The 18,541-nt window shown below is 41.3% G+C and overlaps 1 protein-coding gene across 1 annotated transcript in view; it reads left to right on the forward strand.

Moving 5' to 3' along the window:
- The first annotated feature begins 11,169 nt into the window (after positions 1 to 11,169).
- The window catches only part of LOC119000350 (uncharacterized), an 87,163-nt gene continuing 79,791 nt past the window's right edge, over positions 11,170 to 18,541 (forward strand). The window contains exon 1 of the mRNA XM_037065308.1: positions 11,170 to 11,792. Within this exon, the coding sequence (XP_036921203.1) occupies positions 11,170 to 11,792 (623 nt within the window). The remainder of the gene's footprint in view (positions 11,793 to 18,541) is intronic.

An 18,541-nucleotide genomic window follows, 5' to 3' on the forward strand; every position in this document is an offset into this window, starting at 1 on the left:
AGACACTGCTGGCCAGAGTCCACATCAATAAAGGCCATATATGAGAGACCTACAGCCAACATCATACTCAGTGCTCAAAAACTTAGAGCTTTCCCACTAAGATCAGGAACAAGACAAGGATGTTCACTTTCACCATTCCTATTCAACATAGTATTGGAAGTCCTAGCCACAGTGATCAGACAAACAAAAGAAATAAAAGGCATCCAAACTGGAAAGGAGGAAGTAAAGCTGTCATTGTCTGCAGATGACATGATAGTGTACACAGAAAATTCTATAGACTCCACCAAAAAACTACTTGGCCTAATAAGCAAATTTAGTAAAGCAGCAGGTTACAAACTCAATATTCAGAAATAGAAGGCATTTTTGAACACCAACAATGAAATATCAGAAAGAAAAATAAAATAATAAAATTTTAAATGCATGTAAAGTGTTTAGCATAGTGTTTCAACGCTGTGTATCACTCATCTTTATTCCCATGCACAGGTGTTGTGGGGTGTTTTTTTTCTGACTGCTTTGAAAATTTTCTATTTATTGCTAGTTTTTGGAAACTTGATTATGATGTAGTTTTCTTCATGTTTATTCTGCTTGGGATTCACTGAGTTTATTGGATCTGTGAGTTTATAGTGTTTATTAAAATGGGAAATATTTTTCCATTGCTTCTTCACATTTTCCCCCCTAAATCTGTTTCTCTCTTTCTCTCTTTCTTTCTCCATCTGGAATTATACCTTATAATAATTAGGTATAATTATTACATTATATATTATAATAAGGTATATTATACCTTATAATATACCTTAATATACCCCTTCCTTCTACCCTCCCTCTTTCCTTCTCACTCTCTCCCACCCTCCCTTTCTTCTTTTATATTTCTTTTATTCAGAAACTGTCCAGAGAATTTCTATTGCTGTCTCTTCAGGTTCATTGATTATTTCTTCTGAGTGAATAATCTATTGTTAATTGTATTCAATAATTTTTTCATTTTAGATATTATATTTTTCACCCTTAGATATTTATTTGATTCTTTTCCTCTTTATGTTTATGTTTTCACTTAAGTCCTTGGGCATATTTATAATAATTGTGTCTATTGTCTTGTCTATTATGTCCATTATCCCTGTCATCTCTGTGTGAGTTTTCTTTGGACTGATATCCCTCTGGTTATGGGTCTTATTTTTCTGCTTTTTAAATCTGTGTAGTAATTTTTATTGGATATGAGGCATTGTAAATTGTACTTTGTTGAGTGATGAATTTTGTTTTCTTTCTCCGAAAATTTTTAGATTGCTCTTTTGGGTTGTGATGAAGTTGCTTATGGATTAGTCTTTTTAAAAAGAGTGCTGGACTTTGCCTTGCTAAATTACTTGAAGATCAGTGCAATGCTTTTAAGCTTGTTTATAAGCTTCTTTTTTTTACAGTGGATTTTCAGCACACTTTGCTCTGGGTTAAGTTAGTGCTTCTCCTAAGGTGTGGCCTTTCCTCGATGTCTATTGAATACCTGAGTATTTAATGAGGACTCATCATTCTGGCTGGTCAGAATCTTAACATCTTTCAACTTGTGTGAGCTGTGGAAATTATTTAGCTTACTGCTTGCTATTTGCCATGGCCCTCTCTAGTGGAATTTAACCTCACACGTGCAAAGACTGGTACTCAGCAACAGATTCAAGGGACCTCCCACACATATATTCACGCACACATATATCATATGATAATATAAATGCATAAATTTTTTTCTGTGCAGCAGCTTCTTTTATAATTCCCTGCCCTAGATATCAAGACATTTCAGCCTCCTCAAATTTGTGTCTCTGTCCCCTCAACTAAGCAAGGCTGCTTTGCTCCTCTCAGAATCACCCCCCTTCTGATGCCTTCCAGAAAGTGTCTCAAGACAGAAAGCAAGTGCAACTGCAGTGCTTACCACACTCGTTTTCTCTTCCTCCTGATTCATAGTCCTGTGCTACCCATCACCCCAATTTCTATAAATACTTATTTTTCCATTTATTTTGTTCTAGTTCTTAGTTGTTTATAGTGAAGGGTCAGTCCCATTCCAGTTACTTCATTATGGCCAGAAGCAGAATTTCCTTCATTGTTCTATTCTTGAAACTCTTCTGTACGAAGGTTCTCCAATACGGTGGCCTAGGTAAACATGTCTCACCATCTTGCACAACCGCATCAAAATTACAACTAAACTATAGAACAAACATCACTCAAAACTGTCAGAAATCAAGCTGAATGGAAATCTGGCAACCAGGGGTCCCCAACCCTGGGGCTATGGAGGGGCACCAGCCCGTGGCCTATAAGGAACCGGGCTGCAAGAAAAGCTCACCTGCGTGCCACCTCCTGTCACCCCATACTCCTGTCTTCCACAAAACCAGCCCGTGGTGCCAAAAAGGTTGGGGACCACTGCCAACTACAGAATTAAAGAAGAAACCACATCCATCCAGACTGATAGGAGGTGTGGAGTCACCTCCTATGGAATGGAAAGGGCTCATCCCACACCTGCGTGTGGTAGATAAAAATCAGGAAGGATACCTCAGGAACAAGAGGTCTAAGCCCCACACCAACCACCCCAGTCCAGGGTTCCTGTGCCAGGAAGATAAGTTCCCATAACTTCTGGCTGTAAAAACCAGTGGAGTCAATCTCCACTGAGTTGGCCAAGAAACTGTGGATTCCCAAGCTGTTCCTCTTAAAGGGCCGATGCATGGACTTACTCAGACTCACTCCCTCTGAGCTCCAGCACCGGAACAGCAGCTTGAAAGGCACCAGCGGAATATGGGGCTGAACTGAGGTGTCTGGCATCAAGGCAAGAGCTGGGGGACAACTTTCTGCAAGACAGAACTGCTGGCAGAGGACATTGTTCCTTTTTCTGAACCCTTCCCCCACAGAGCCACAGAGCCAGCAGGCAGGTGCCATATCTGAGACTCCATCACCCTAGCTAACACTGTTTGATTTAACACTGTTTGAAATCATCCCACCCTGATGATTTCCTTACACTCTGTCCTATCCAAGTTATGGACCCTCCCATCTGTTAATAGTGGCATTTCCATCTGAATAGCTTGTCTTGGCTCTTGCTTCAGATCTTCCTAAATCCTCTCAAACAAGCATCAGCTGGACTGAGTGACCCCTATATCTCTTGCCAAGTGGCCTTAGTTCTGGAACTAGAAGCAGCTGTCCTTGGTTCACAGCTTGGCCACATTTAGGCACCTCCAAGCTCAGCACAAGTAGTAGCCATCTGCAGGTCTCTTTATAACTTATGCCAAGAGGCCCCAGATAGGACATAGGTAGAGGCTGACCTTGGTTGCACCTCCTGGGAAACCCCAGAGCCTGCACACCCAGTGGACAGTTACAGACCACATCGGAGCACCACCATCCAACCAACTGCACAAGCAACACACTCAAGGGGTGGACTTAGCAGGTACCAGGGCCCTGCTGAAGTAAGCCCTGTTCTGTGGAGTGGGCCCTGGCACAGCTGATCACCCACTAGGGCAGAAGTTGGTGGTCAGTGGTCACAGCCAGTCCTTGCAGTCCTGTCCTGAGTAAATCCCTCCCATTGATCTGCCAACAGCAATCAAGGCTCAACTACAAGAAAAGGATACACTCAGACCACAGAGAGGGTAGACCTCACATACCCAGCTTGGGTGAAAGAGGAGGCTGTGATATTGGACTGTGTAGGACATCTACTACATCAGGCTATGCTACCAAGACAGAGACTCATAGCAGCTCTACCTAATACATAGAAACAAACACAAGGAGGCTGCCAAAATGAGGAGACAAGGAAACATGGCCCAGATGAAAGAACAGATCAAAACTCCAGAAAAAGAACTAAACGAAATAGAGATAAGAATCTATCAGATACAGAATTCAAAACATTGGTAATAAGGATGCACAAGGAAGTTAGTGAGGACCTCAACAGCACAAAACAGGCAGTCAGAAATGAAGGATACACAAATTGAAATAAAGAACAATTTACAAGGAATCAACAGTAGAGTGGATGAAGCTGAGGATCAATCAATGATTTGGAACACAGGGAAGCGAAAAACAACCAATCAGAACAGCAAGAAGATAAAATAGTCTAAAACCAACCAAACAAACAAACAAACAAACAAAGGTAGTGTAAGGAGGCTCTGGGACAACTTCAAGTGTACCAATATTTGGGGTGCCAGAAGGAGAAGAGAAAGAACAAGAAACTGGAAACCTGTTTGAAAAAATAGCAAAAGAAACCTCTCCTAATTTGGTGAAGAAAATAGACATGCAAGTCCAGGAAGCACAGAGAGTTCCAAACAAGATGGATGCAAAGAGGCCCACACCAATATACATCATAATAATGCCAAAGGCTAAAGATAAAGAGAGAACCTTAAAAGCAACAAGAGAAAAGTAGTTAGTTGCCTACAAGAGAGTTACTGTAAGATTTTCAGCTGGTTTCTTAAAAGAAATTTTGCAGGCTAGAAGAGATGGGCAAGAATATTCAAAGTGGTGAAAAGCAAGGACCCATGGCAAAGCTATCATTTAGAATCAAAGGGCAGATAAAGAGCTTCCCAGATAAGAAAAAAACTGAAGGAGTTCATCATTACCAAGCCATTATATGAAATATTAAAAGGACTTGTTTAAGAAAAAATAAGAAGATCAAAGCTATGAACAATAAAATGGCAATGAATATACACGTATCCACAACGGAATAAAAAAACTAAGCAAACAAACAAAATAGAAATAGAAGCATAGATACAAGAATGTTTTAATGCTTGCCAGAGGGGAGGGGACCTGGGGGAACAGATGAAAAGATGAAGGGATTAAGAAGCACAAATTGGTAGTTACAGAATAGTCATGGGAATGTAAAGTACGGTACAGGAGAGGAAGTAGCCAAAGAACTTTTATGCATGACCCGGGACATAAGCAATGGTGTGGGGATTGCCTGAGGGCGTGGGGGGTGCTTGGTGGAGGGAGTAAAGGGAGAAAAATTGGGACAACTGTAATATCATAATCAATACAGTATAATTAAAAAACTCTTCTGTGTGTTGGAAATTTTTTTAAATAAAACATTTGGGGCCATAAAGTATGTAGCTAAGGATAGAGAATTCAAACAACTGACATTCTAAGTCTGGGGGTCTTGGAGTTTGTTTGGTTCCCACGTCTGAAGATCCCATGCCAGAGGAGAGATCCTAGGTTCAAAGGAAAAGGGACTGAATGTAAACTCAGGCCTGTGAGAGTCCCAGTTTCCATAGTTACCTCAGTCCTTCTGGTCCTGCATGATAGGAAGAGGGTAAGAAGAACTGACTCCTGGTCTTACTGCAATCCTTTCTGTTACTACTTGATATATTATTTCATAGAGAGGGTTTTACAAATGGTGGTGTCAGGCCCACAGGCAAGGCCCAAGTCAGCAGTGTTAATAAGAGAATTATGTGCCATGGCTTTCATTGAAAATAAAGTATTTAAGCTCCATTATATGTTAAATTGACTCTTTTGGGCTAGTTTATGAAGGGACTTCTAAATAAATCTGTTTCAATGAGACAGTGTATTCCAAATTTTATGCAATTGACTTACAAAATACAACTAATTTGTACTTTGGGGGTTCAAGAATATGACTTGACTGTAATCATAGTTGAAGAGAACAGCCTTTAATCTCTATTATGTACATCAGTTTTTTTGTCATCTATTGCTGCATAATAAACCACGCCAAAATTTATTGGCTTAATTCAATACTGTTGCTCTAATATAGTGCAAGTGTACTATAAAAATGGTTATGATATTAATACCAGTTCAAGAACCTCTGTTCCATCTATTAAAATTATTTTAAAGTACATTTTAATTTATTTAATCCAAGTAAACACTTTGCAACTGATTTTGTCTAAGATGCAATTTCTTATTAAGTAGTTTGAGCATAATTAAATTTTTATATAGTAGTCCAGGATTTTCCATTGCCTCCATTGATTGAACATCTCTGAAGTTAAGACACAAATGGAGTGGGCTATTTATTGACCTTATGCCAGGTCACTGCTTTTTAGAAAAAATTAACATTTTTAGACAAAAAGTAGTGCTTTAAAACAGCACTGTTTAGTTGGCTCATGATTCTGCTGGGTGGTTCTGGTCTGGGACAGTCCCACTTGATCTCAGTGACCTCTTTCAAATGTGTCAGGGACCAGTTGGGAGCTTAACTGAGGTCTGGCTGGTCCCAGATGGTCTCATTCATGTTTGTGACAGTTGGCTACCTATTGGTTGGGGGTGATGTGAATGGCTTGGCCACAAATCTCTGCCATTCAGAATGGCAGTTTAGGGAGGCTCATAGACCGAGAAAATTCCAAGAGAAGCAAGGAGATAAGCCTACCGTGCTAGTTCTTTTCAAGTCTTGCTTGCATCACATGTGCTAATGTTTCATGTGCCAACATATGGTAAGTCACATGGTCAACCCAGGTATAGGCCGTGAGAAAATAGACTCTGTTTATTTATGGGAAGAGCAGAAAATTTGGGCGTGTTTACACTCTACCACAATGTCAAGTTAAATTCAGACAGAAAGTGTAACAGAAGGCTAGGAAGAGAAAACAAATCAGTGCAGACTGGAGGCAACTGGCCCTTGGGAGGATGAGTGGAGATTTAGAGTGAACCTCAAACTGCTGGACAGGAAGAGAGGAGTGCCAAGTGCATTATGTGGTAGAGGACCCCACTTCTATCTATCTATTAAGATCTCAAAGATAGAAATTACATGACATTGCCCAAGGGCTACACTCTGCCCTAGATACCCTCCCACGTATTCAGCTGCTGTGTCTCGACTCTGTTGTATGCAGGCTCTCCCTCACCAGCAAAAGACATGAATGTTAGCGTTACTCAGTGTTAGTGTTCTGTCCTTGCTCCTCTTTGATCCTTATTCTGCACATCTCCTCTGGGTTATCTCATCCAGTGATGGTGTCTGAGTCTACAAATGTAGTCCTGACCTGAGACCTGCAGAACCATATTTTTCAGTGAATTAAACATCTCCACATATGTAGCCTCCAAGCACTTCAGACTCAATACGTTCAAAACTGAATTTATTTTCATGCTCAGAGAACTGGATTTTTTCTTTTGCTTTCCTGTTTTTAGTTAATGCTCTCACCTCCATCCATTTACCTAAGCTGGAAACCTAACCACACAGTTATATTAGGTTGCTTCTCTTTCATTCACTTCAATTCCTGGTGATTTCACCTCCTACATGTATTTCAGGAGTGTCAAACTCATTTTCATGGGGGGACACATCAGCTTCACACTTGCCTCCAAGGGACCGAATGTAATTTTAGGACTGTATAGATGTAACTACTCCTTAAAAGTTAAGCGAGAGCTCGCTGCTATTACTGGGTAGAAACAAGGTGCCAAGCTGGAGAAAACAAGGTGGAGAGCTGGATTTGGTCTGAGCGTCTTGGGTTTGCCACCTGTGTATTTTGTATCCATACCCTCCTCTCCATTCCTACCCCACTGCCTTCGTGTGGGCCATGATCACCTCTCTCCTGACTTCTTGTAGCAACCTCTTGACTGGCCTTATTTAAATAGTTGCGCTTTACTCGTTTTTCCTGACCCTGATACATTCAGGGTACACTTTATAAAACCCAGATTTTGTCTGTGTCACTCCTCCACTTAACAATGAAAGTTGAGTCCTGCCCCTATTGCCCACAAAACGAAGTTCCAATTCCTTAAAAGCATGGCTTACCAAGTGCTCCGCAATCTGGCCCCACCTGATTTTACCAACATCCTCTCCGGCCACGCTGCCCCACCCCACCCCCTTTCCTCCAAGCTCCCTGAGGTTGGGCCATCCATGGTGTGGGGTTTTGTACTCTTCCTGGGTTGCCAGCCCTCTCATTTCCACCCGGTAAATTCTTATTCATAAGCACAGCTCATGAACCTGTCACCTCCCTGCTGGTGATGTCCCTGGGCCACCCAGAGTTCTCACTTCTGTGTTCCTGTAGCCTTTTGCTCTTCCTTTAGCAGTGACCATCTCTCATGCTTTGGCTCCCTAGACCTGTGTTAGGTGGCAAATTTTTAACCACATGTATTCTATTGCCCTGAGATAGAACCCAGAAAATTTTAATTTCCCTTGTAGCTGGGAAGCTGTTAAATGACCCAGGCTCCCCCAGTAAGATGTACCTGCATGGAACTTTCTGGAACAGGCCTTTTATTCTTGGGGGTGCCTGTTGGGGTGATGCTACACAGCACAGCTGCTTGTGTGTAGCTTCTAGTGCAGGGAGATGGTGAGAACGGTGTTTGCTACATCAGCTCTGTGGGGTCACTGGACATGTTTGGGCTTCAGAATCCGCCTCTCTGGCTCTTGGGATATTCTGTGAGACACCTCATATGCTCTGATAAATGAATTTATTGCTTAAACAAGCCTCAGCGGATCTGTTTTTTGCAATGACTGAAAAAAACACACCTTGATTCAAACACAAGTTTTATCATACAAGTTGTATTTTATTTTATCACATTCTATTATACTTGGGTGTTTGTTTTGCTCACTAGACTAATCACAAGCACTGTAATCTGTTTTTATGCATACTTCTAATTTTTTATGTAATTTATATAAAATGTTCGTCAAAGATCACATGTGATCTTTGCTCTTACAAAGTACACAGCGTAAAAGATCTCTGTGCCTGAAACATTCTAGGTGTTCAGTTAAGTTAGTACACCAGTTCACTTGACCAATTATTTCTCTTGGTGGGCATTCATGTCCTAAAAATATAAAAATAAATGAGAAATGTCCTTAAGTTTCTCTCAGGCAAATAGGAGACACAGATTTGTAAGTAAATAATGCCCATGCAATGTGAACAGTGTGATCATTGAAATATGTCCCAGATTCACTGATGGCATAATAAGGGATGTCGTGAAGAATTCTGCTCCAAGGATTCAGGAATGAAAGACGGAATTCCTGAATTTGTAAATATTTGAGCAAGTGTGTGTAACATTTCCCTTCTCCCTGTGCCCTTTTCTTCTTTCCTTGCTATTCCCTTTGCCCTTTAACATTCCAATCAAGAACCAGCTTTGTAATCAACCCTTATTGACCCCTCTGGTCTTCCTTCCCAAATTCCAAGGCTCTGTTAGTAATGACGCCTTGTACACACCTTGATTAGTTCTCTTACCCTTTGATGTGTATCACCTATGTATCTGTCAGTCATCCTCCTCCCCCAAGTGCGGGCCTGGTGAATAACAAATACTCAATAAATATTCCTCTTTTTCTTGTGTTTTTTACTTTTTTGTGTCTTTTTGTTTTCATGGGTTTTTTTTCTTTTTGTGCTTTTTTTTTCAATAAATATTTCTCAAGGGAAAATAAATTAAAATTCCAATGAGATACCACTAGCCTCCCATCAGAATGACCAAAATGATAAAGATTGGTCACATTAAATGTTGGTGATGCTGTAGAAAATTGGAAGTTTCAAACATTGTTGAAAGGAGAATAAATTGATACAACCATTTTAGGTATTTATCTTTATTGATTTTTTAGAGAGAGAAAGGGAGGGCTAGACAGTGAAAGAGAGAAGAGAGAGAGAGAGAGGGAGAGAGAAAGAAATGTTCATTTGTTGTTCTCCTTATTTACGCTTCATGGTTGATTCTTGTGTGTGCCCTGACCGAGGATCAAACCTACAACTTGGCACATTGGGACAACACTAACTGAGTCACCTGGCCAGGGACGATACAACCATTTTAGAAAATTGTTTGGCAAAATTTTCTAAAGCTGAGCACATGGATATTCTACTATCCAGAGACTGAATGCTTGGGTATATATCTAAAAGAAATGAATGCTTATGTCTAAGAAGGTTCATCATATCAACCTTATTTATAATAGTCCCCAAATGAAAACAATCTAAATGTCCACCTACAGTAAAATGGATAGATGAATTGTGGTATATTTATATTATGGAATAATACACAATAACTTTTCTTAAAAATGAAAAACTGTTACATGTAACAATATGGATGATTCTCATAAACTAATACTAAGCAAACAAAAAACCCAAACACAGAAATTTGCACATTGTGATTACACTTAAATGAACTTCCAAAATTAGTTATTGGTGCTAGAGGTTGAAACAGTGGTTAACTTTTATGGAACAGGTGTGTGTGGGGGGGAGGGGTTGGGGGCTCACAGTAAGGCACTGAATCAGGATAGGAGAGAGACTTTTGAAGTTTGGAAATATTCCTTATTTTCATAGTGGTACTTTTAAAAGCCACATACAAAGGATTTTCCGGGACATGTCAACCACCCTTCATTAAAATCATTTTACACCCCCAGCCACACAAACATGTAAAAAATTGAGTTTTATACTGGTGATCTGTGCATTTTTTTTACTGTATGCAGGTCGTATCTTGATAAAATGTAAATGTAAAAATAATTAATAAAGATAAATATTCCTTGCCCTGGCTCCCTTAGTTGGAGCATCACCCCACACATCAGAAGGTTGCGGGTTTCGACCATGGTCAGGGGCGATCTGGAGGCAACTGGTGATGTTTTTCACATGCATGTTTCTCTCTCTCTCTGCCCCTTCCCCTCTCAAATCAATAAAGATATATTCTTTGTGGAGAATTAAAATAAACAAATATATAAATGTTCCTTGAATGAATGAGTCAATGCATGAATGAGCTGGATCTTTCCAGAGAAAATTAAGAAGGTATTACAGTGTAAAAGGGACGTTGTGCTGCACTGAATTTTTAAGCTGGTTCTCGATCTCTTTATACTCTAATAACGCCCAAAATAATTACTCATATACTTTCTTTGCTTAAATATTAGTTGTCTTTGCTATTTAATCACAGTTGTGAAGTTAATAAAGAAAATCATTAACAGTAAAGCAGATGACGAGAACCTTGTGATACTGGTGTTTAATTCACTGTGAGTGACCTATTAAGTCCTTTAGGAACTGGGTAATATGTTTAATTACGTTCTGGTTTTTATTCTTTTGCGTTTTATGAGATGCGAGTACAAATTAATTATTTAGACTTTTGAAGGGAGACATGAGAAGACGGCACCCTTGTTTACAAACAGAAACGGAAACCACCCAGTATATGATATTGCCCAAGCCACCCCAAGGCCTGAGTGGAATAGTCCTAATTGCCGGGTGGCCCGACCATGGGATGCGCCTCTCCCATCCTTTTTCAGGCGGGGCTCAGGGTTAAGACACTTATCCTGGCGACTTGCTGGTACAGGTCGCGAGCGGCCAACAACTCCGCAGGCGACCGATGGCAGATGTACCGGAGGCGTTTTCGAAATCAGACCCAGTTCTGGTTTTCAACCCAGAAAAGGGGATGCAGCGCCGGGAGACGCAGTTCCCAAGGGTTCCAGTAGGAGACGCTGCCCCACATTTGCCGCACGCGGGGGGGCGGGGAACTGTGTGTGCTTTACCTGGGGCTCCTGCCGCGCGCGCCTCACCTGGTCTGGCGCCCTGTGCCTCCCTCGCCACGCCGGGGCGCTGTGCAGCGGCCAGGCCACCCGCTCCTCTCGGAGGGCACCCACTGTGGTGCTGCTCCTGCTCGGCTCTGTCCGCGTCCTCTAACTCCCTGCCGAGGGGGCGGGGACCGACGGCGCGCTGGGAGCGACAGGCGAGCTGGAGGCCAGGTATGTTCTTCCACAAGGGCCGGGCGGCCGAGAGAGCAGCGTCGGACCAGCGGGTGGAGGAGGCAGAGGAGAAGATGCCACTCTCGCTGTCACCTCAGGACGACCCCGGGGAGTCCAGCCGGTCCAGGACCTCCAAGAAGCACACCCCTTTCCATATCTGGCGCTCCAAGAAGAAGCAGCAGCCTCAGCCGTCTGACTGCGGGGTGTTCGTTCCGCACCCGCCCCCGGCACCCCTCGGCGAGGCCAGGTAAGCTGCTCGCCCACGACCTCCAGCCTCCTTCTCCTCTCGTCTACTCCAGCTCCGCTGATCCTGGAGTCCTCTCCACCGTCAACCTCACTCGACTCCACTTGGGGGAGGGCAAAAGCCCGGGATCCATTTCACTTGGCACGAGTGTAACGGGGTGCAGAGGGGCGCAGGCTGGCCTCTGCGGGTGGGTCCCTCGCGGGTTCTGACTCAGACCAAGCGCCAGCGAGGGAAACTTGTGCCCACCCGATGTGTTCTTTACGTTGACTGTCAATGAAGTTATGCAAGAGGCTGCACTATCAACCTGCTGACAAGAGCAGGAGCATAGTGAAGGGATATTAGCATAATAAATGATGGTAGGAGCTCTACCTTGGGATTATATAATACTTTCGATAGTGGTGCCTTCACTGTGAAGACCTGCCACCCTCCTTAAGATATATCTACATTGTGCTTGCAAGATCTGAATGGGAAAGTGGCAGGGATGGTTATCCCCGTTTTATGGGCAGAGAACCTGAGGCCAAAGGGTGAATGGTTTGTTCCCATTGGAATCAGTGGCGGAACTAGGCATCTAGTTATTCAAAATGTAATTGTTATTGCGCTTTTAAAATAGTTATTATTATTTTGTGGTGGCTTTATTCTGTCTCTAATTATTCAGTTATACTCTCTAAATTGATACGTTATTGAACAGAAGTCAGTTTGAAGTGACAGTGTATCTATGTTTGGACATTTTATATGTTTGGACATATAAAATGTTTTTAATGAAGGACAGAAGTAAATCCTTCTGTGTGTTTTTAAGACACACCGTTATGAACAATGAGGACCAGAATAAAATTGTGCAAGATTTGCATTTTAGACAGTTTTCCTTTTATTTCTAAAAATATCTTAATTTTGCAATGTACTTTTATTCACTTAGTATAAATTTTATTGAGTGCCTTAACGAAGTGCTGGGATATAAACAAACAGTAAGAGTGTTCTCTGTCATCGAAGAATTCTTGGTCTCTTGTGGAGACCAAAAAGTAAAGAGTAGGATAAGTGCTTTGATAGGTGTTAGCTCAGAGGAGGGAATCCAGGGAGGCTTCCTGGAGGAGGAGGGATGAAGTGGCTTAGTCAGATGGGAAAGGGGGAGAAGCAAGGAGTTCCAGGCAGAGACTGCACTACAAACATCACCCAGCCTTGGAATAGCATGGTACTTCCTGAGAAGCATCAGTAGTTCAGGAGGTCTGTGCATGAGGGTGTAGGCAGAGGAGTGTTATGAGAGAAGGCATTTTATTTTTCTATTATATTATCATATTTGTATTTATTTGAAGACTTACTGTGCTTAATTATGAACTGAAATTTCTGACAAAATATATTAATTATGATGTCCTCAATGTAGAAGTACTTTTCCTACTACTTCAGTAAATGTTTTAAACATTTCCATAGAGGTTGTTCTTATCTGACCTAGTCTCATTTCCTGGCTATCGAAATGTAACCATTCATAGGTATGGACAATTTATTCAAATACAGGTGCATTTTAGAATAAAACTTAAATTAGGAGCTTTTGCTTCTCTCCTTGAGCTGCTTGTATTTTAGTACTGTCTTGAAGCACTCTATTTATTCCTTCAGAACTATGATGAACTTTATACTACAAATATTCTGAAAACTAAACATACTGGTCTGTTTGGGGGATATTTTCCTAGTTAGATCATCTTTATAAATATTTTATTTACTTCTGAGGGAGTGTACCTGTTTCAAGTCCAAGCAGAGTGGTTTAAGTGCACTGAGGTTTCTGGCTAGTCATGGACCAGTGTAGCTCCATTCATTTCTGTCCAGGACTTGGAGGTGGTGGAAGTCGGCTAGAAGGTGCAGAGCATGCCGAGGCCTTCACCTCTACACGAGGATGGGACAATCAGGTGGCCACACATGTTTGCTGAACATAGACTGTTAATATTATGGGGTTTTAGAACCGACAAAAACAATATGGCTGCATGACGGTAGGCACGTGTCTTCATCTTTCTGACTTTCTTCATCTGGAAAATGGAGAAAATAGTAATACTGACTGTGGGGCTGTAGTAAACATCAAATGAGTGTTTATGTCATTAAATGTAAAACTTTTACCACAGTTCTGGGCACAGAGTAGAAACTCAGTAAATGTAAAACCACCCCATCATCAGTATTATAAATGCAAAGATCTAAGGGAAGAAATGGAAAAATTACAATTAGATGGGGGGAAATGCTTCACTTTCTAGAAGAACTTAAAACTCCAGTGATGATTCAAAGTTTATTGATGACATATTCCTGTACTCTGCAAATATTTGTGGCTTTTAGTGTAGATGTTCTAAAAAATCAATGATGGTTGCTTGCTTTCTTCACATCAAATAATTTGAACATGGCTCCCTCTCTTCCTAGAATATACCCTTAGAGGGTTTTTTCAGCTTGGTTTTGGTAAATGTGTTAATGTTGTTTTTCATAGAAGTAGAGCCATTGGCCTCTGGAGTTGGTCCCAGCTCTTGTCTAGTCTGTTGGTCATCAAAGGGGTGATGTCCAGGGGTGTGTGTGCAGAGGGCACGGTGGGCTCTGGCCAGACTTTCCTTAGCAGCCGTTGGTGGCACTAAGGAAAGTGCATTTATTCCCATCATTTATTGGGTTTTGAATTATACTCCATTTTGTAAACAATTTGTCTAAGCATGGGTTCTCTATCTGGGGTTAAGTCCCTGTTCTTCTGCTTACTCTGACACATAGCTGTGTCATCCTGAGCAAGTTATTAGCCTTTGTGTACCTTAGTTTTCTTATCTCCAAAAGGGGCATAATAAGAGGTTGTTATGAAAATAAACGGGTTGACTTACAGTCAAGATGGAGCATAGGTAGACACACTTCACCTCCTCACACAACCACCAAAAAGAATTACAACAAAATCTCAAAACAGATAACACCCAGAACTGTCAAAAAATCGAACTGTGTGGAGGTCCAACAACCAAGGATTTAAAGAAGCCGTGTTCATGCAGATGGGTGGCTTTTACAGGGAGTCAAAGCAGCTCCACCTAATACAAAGAAACAAACACAGGGAGGCTGCCAAATTAAGGAGATAAAGAAATATGGCCCAAATGAAAGAACTGAAGTAAAACCCAGAAAAAGAAATAAATGAAATAGAGATAGCCAACTTATCAGATGCAGAGTTCAAAGCACTGATAAGGATGCTCAGAGAACTCACTGAGTATGGCAGCAACATAAAGGAATCAGTGAAGTTTACACTAAGTGAAATAAAGAAAAATCTACAGGGAACCGACAATGAAGGGAAGGAAGCCTGGATTCAAATCAATGATTTTGAGCACAAGGAAAAAATAAACATTCAAGCAGCACAGAAAGAAAAAATAAGAATTCAAAAAAAAATGAGGATAGTACAAGAAGACCCTGGAGTATCTCCAAACATGCCAACATCCCAATCATAGGGGTGCCAGAAGGAGAAGAGGAAGAGCAAGAAATTGAAAACTTATTTGAAAAAAAATATTTTAAAAAACTTCCCTAATTTGGTGGAGGAAATAGACATGTAAATCCAGGAAACACCAAGAGTCCCAAACAAGTTGGAACCAAAGACAATCACAGTAACACACATCATAATTAAAATGCCAAACATTAAAGGTAAAGAGGGAATCTTAAAAGGAGCAAGAGAAAAGTAGATAGTTACCTACAAAGGAGTTCCCATAAAACTATCATCTGATTTCTCAAAAGAAACTTTGCAGGCAAGAAGGGACTAGCAAGAAGTATTCAAAGTGATAAAAAGTAAGGACCTACAACCTAGATTAGTCTATCCAGCAAAGCTATCATTTAGAATGGAAGGACAAATAAAAGACCTTCCCAGACAAAGTAAAACTAAAGGATTTTATCATTACCAAGCCATTTTTACATGAAATGTTAAAGGGACTTAGCTAAGAAAGAGAAGATCAAAACAATGAATATTAAAATTCACAACTATCAACAGCTTCATCTAAAACAAACAAACAACTAGAACAGGAACAGATTTATAGAAATGGAGATCATTTGGAGAGTTATCAGCCGGGAGGGAGAAGGGAGAGACTAGGGGAATAGGTTCAGGGATTAAAAAGTATAATTGGTAGGTATAAATAGACAGGAGATGTTAAGAATTGTATAGGAAATGGAGAAGCTGAAGAAGTTACAGACGTGCCCTGGCTGGTGTAGCTAAGTGGATTGAGCGCAGGCCTGCAAATCACACGATCGTGGTTCAATTCCCAGTCAGGGCACGTGCCTGGGTTGCAGGCCAGTTCCCAGCAGGGGACTCATGAGAGGCAACCATACATTAACATGTCTCTCCTTCTCTCCTTCCCTTCCCCTCTAAAGATAAATAAATAAATATTTTTTAAAAAAGAAGTTACAGGCGTGACCCGTGTACATGAACTAAGGGGAGCGGGGAGATTGCTGGAGGGAAAGGGCACACCAGGTAAAGGGGATGGACAGGGAAAAACTGGGACAATTGTAATAGCATGATCAAAATATACTTTAAAAAAGAAACAAACGGGTTAATGCATGCCAGGGGCTCAAAACATGAGTGGCATATTGTAAACACTCAATAAGTGGGGATTGTTTCTCTTTTTTCTTGTTAGTATCTAGCCAAACCTGCTTTTGAGTGGTAATTTTGTGTCTATTTTTGCTGTATGATGGAAATGGTGCTTTCTTTTTTACTTTCTCTAATTAAGGCACCCAGTGTGGTTTTGATTAGAAATGGGCACTTAACCAAAGGTCAATGCAATAAACTACAGATGATCACCCTGGATCAAAATTGAACCCCAAACCTAGAAGTAAGCATTAATGCCTGCTTCAGGAGAGCCAGACTCAAGTAGTGGGTGGGCCTGATAGTCCTCTAGAAATCAGCACACCTGGTTTCATTTGGAGAGAAAAAAAGTGCAGCTAGCACGGGAAGGCAGCTAGAGACCCACCTCCCCGTCTAGCAGTCCCAAGCATTTCTGTATTTGAACTGGACCTGTCCATTTTACAAAGGGGAAGCAACTTATTGTTTACCTCACTACAGCAGCGATTTCCAACTGGTATGCCGCAAGAATTTTTAACACATGGAATACCTAACTTTATTCAGGGGCACTGCCCTCTTTTCCTTTAGATTGGCAAATAAAAAATGACATCAGCCAGCATAACAATAGTTGTCTGATGTGAGTGAATTTAAATTATATGTCCTTTTTGATCAGATGGGAAAAAAACACAATATATTTTTGGTGTGCCGTAGAATTTTAGTAATTAGTTTATGGGTGTCATGAGATGGAAAAGGTTGAAGAGTGCTGCACTGGAGTGTTGTGAGGATAAACTATTGTTTTATTCCTCAGAAAAACAGCAATCTTTTATACTCTAAGCAGGTTTAATTATTTCTAACATGAAGGACATAGTGGTTAGTCTATATTAGTTTATCTAATGTTACATCGACACAGGTTAATACTGGGTTGTTTCTCTTCTTTAGCTTGTGCCAAAGGTGAGAGTTTGAAATTCAAGGTTTATTTTGTTTCTCCGCTGGTGCACGAGGAATTTACGTTCTAGTTCTGCTGCTCACTAGCTGTCAGCTCCTGGGAAGTTTCTTTACAGTTCCAACGGCAGGGTCGTGGTCTGTGACCTACCTCTTCACATTGTTTCTGAGGGTTATAAATACGTGTCTGAAACAGCCAGCCCAGTGCCTGGACGATAACAGATGCCCAGTAAGTAGTAGCCCTGAGAGAACGTGCTGCGGCAAAGAACACACAGACTGTGGTGTGGACAGATGCAGCTTCAAATCTGCCTCTCCCATGAGCTACGGCAGAGCCTGAGCTTTGCATGAGCTCTGTGAAGCCTCTGTCTTTAGCTTCACTTTCTCGTCTGTAAAATGGAAATCGCTTTTTCTTACTGAACGCTGTGAGGATTTGATGTTATATGTGTAAAACACCTGGCATGGGGCCCAGCCCAAAGCAGGTGGAAACAGGAGTGATAGTGGCAATGATGGCTGTAATTGTTGTTGTCATAGTAACGGTAGTAGCATGAATAAATACTATTTTTACTATGTAAGTGGAGTCAGGAGCCCAGAAGTTCAGAAGCCCAGAAGAAGTTGTAATCAGGTCTGCCCAGCCTTGAAGGACCTTCGAGTATCTAGGTGTGCATGTTCGTCTACACAGGGTGGCCCCTTATGCATTTGGGGACTTGAAAATCTGCATGTAGCTGACTTAGGGAGCCACAGGAAAACTGTATACTGTAAGTTAGAAAAGTTTCTCCTGAAGTGATTTGGAAGTCTAAGTTTAGAGTGGGGTGATTCTTTACCGCTTATCTCTGTCATCGTATCACTTATCCGCCCTCTGTTTCTGTGCTCTTAGTCACTCTCCATGCAGCCCATATGCAAATGATGCACATGCTTGTGGAGACCTTTAGCGGAACTTCTGAGGTTGGGTTCACTTTTTCCTTGTTTGTCTTTCAATGATAAATCTTACCTGTAAAGGTGTGACAGTGATCACTGCATTACTATTTGTCGATGATTAAAGCAATACAGCAGGCATTGGCTACTGAAACTCATGTTCTAACTCCTAATATTCCTTCAAAATATCTATTTACTATGAACATTAAAAACACATTTATGTCCCCTGCCTGGGTAGCTCAGTTGGTTAGAGTGTTGTCCTGATGATACACCAAGGTTGTAGGTTCGATCCCAGGTCAGGGCACATAGATGAATCAACTAATAAATGGATTAATAAGTAGAAAAACAAATAAATATTTATTTCTCTCTCTCTCTG

Source organism: Sturnira hondurensis, unplaced genomic scaffold (assembly GCF_014824575.4).
Source record: "Sturnira hondurensis isolate 20B ecotype Veracruz unplaced genomic scaffold, ASM1482457v3 Scaffold0015596, whole genome shotgun sequence".
NCBI classification, from domain to species: domain Eukaryota; kingdom Metazoa; phylum Chordata; class Mammalia; order Chiroptera; family Phyllostomidae; genus Sturnira; species Sturnira hondurensis.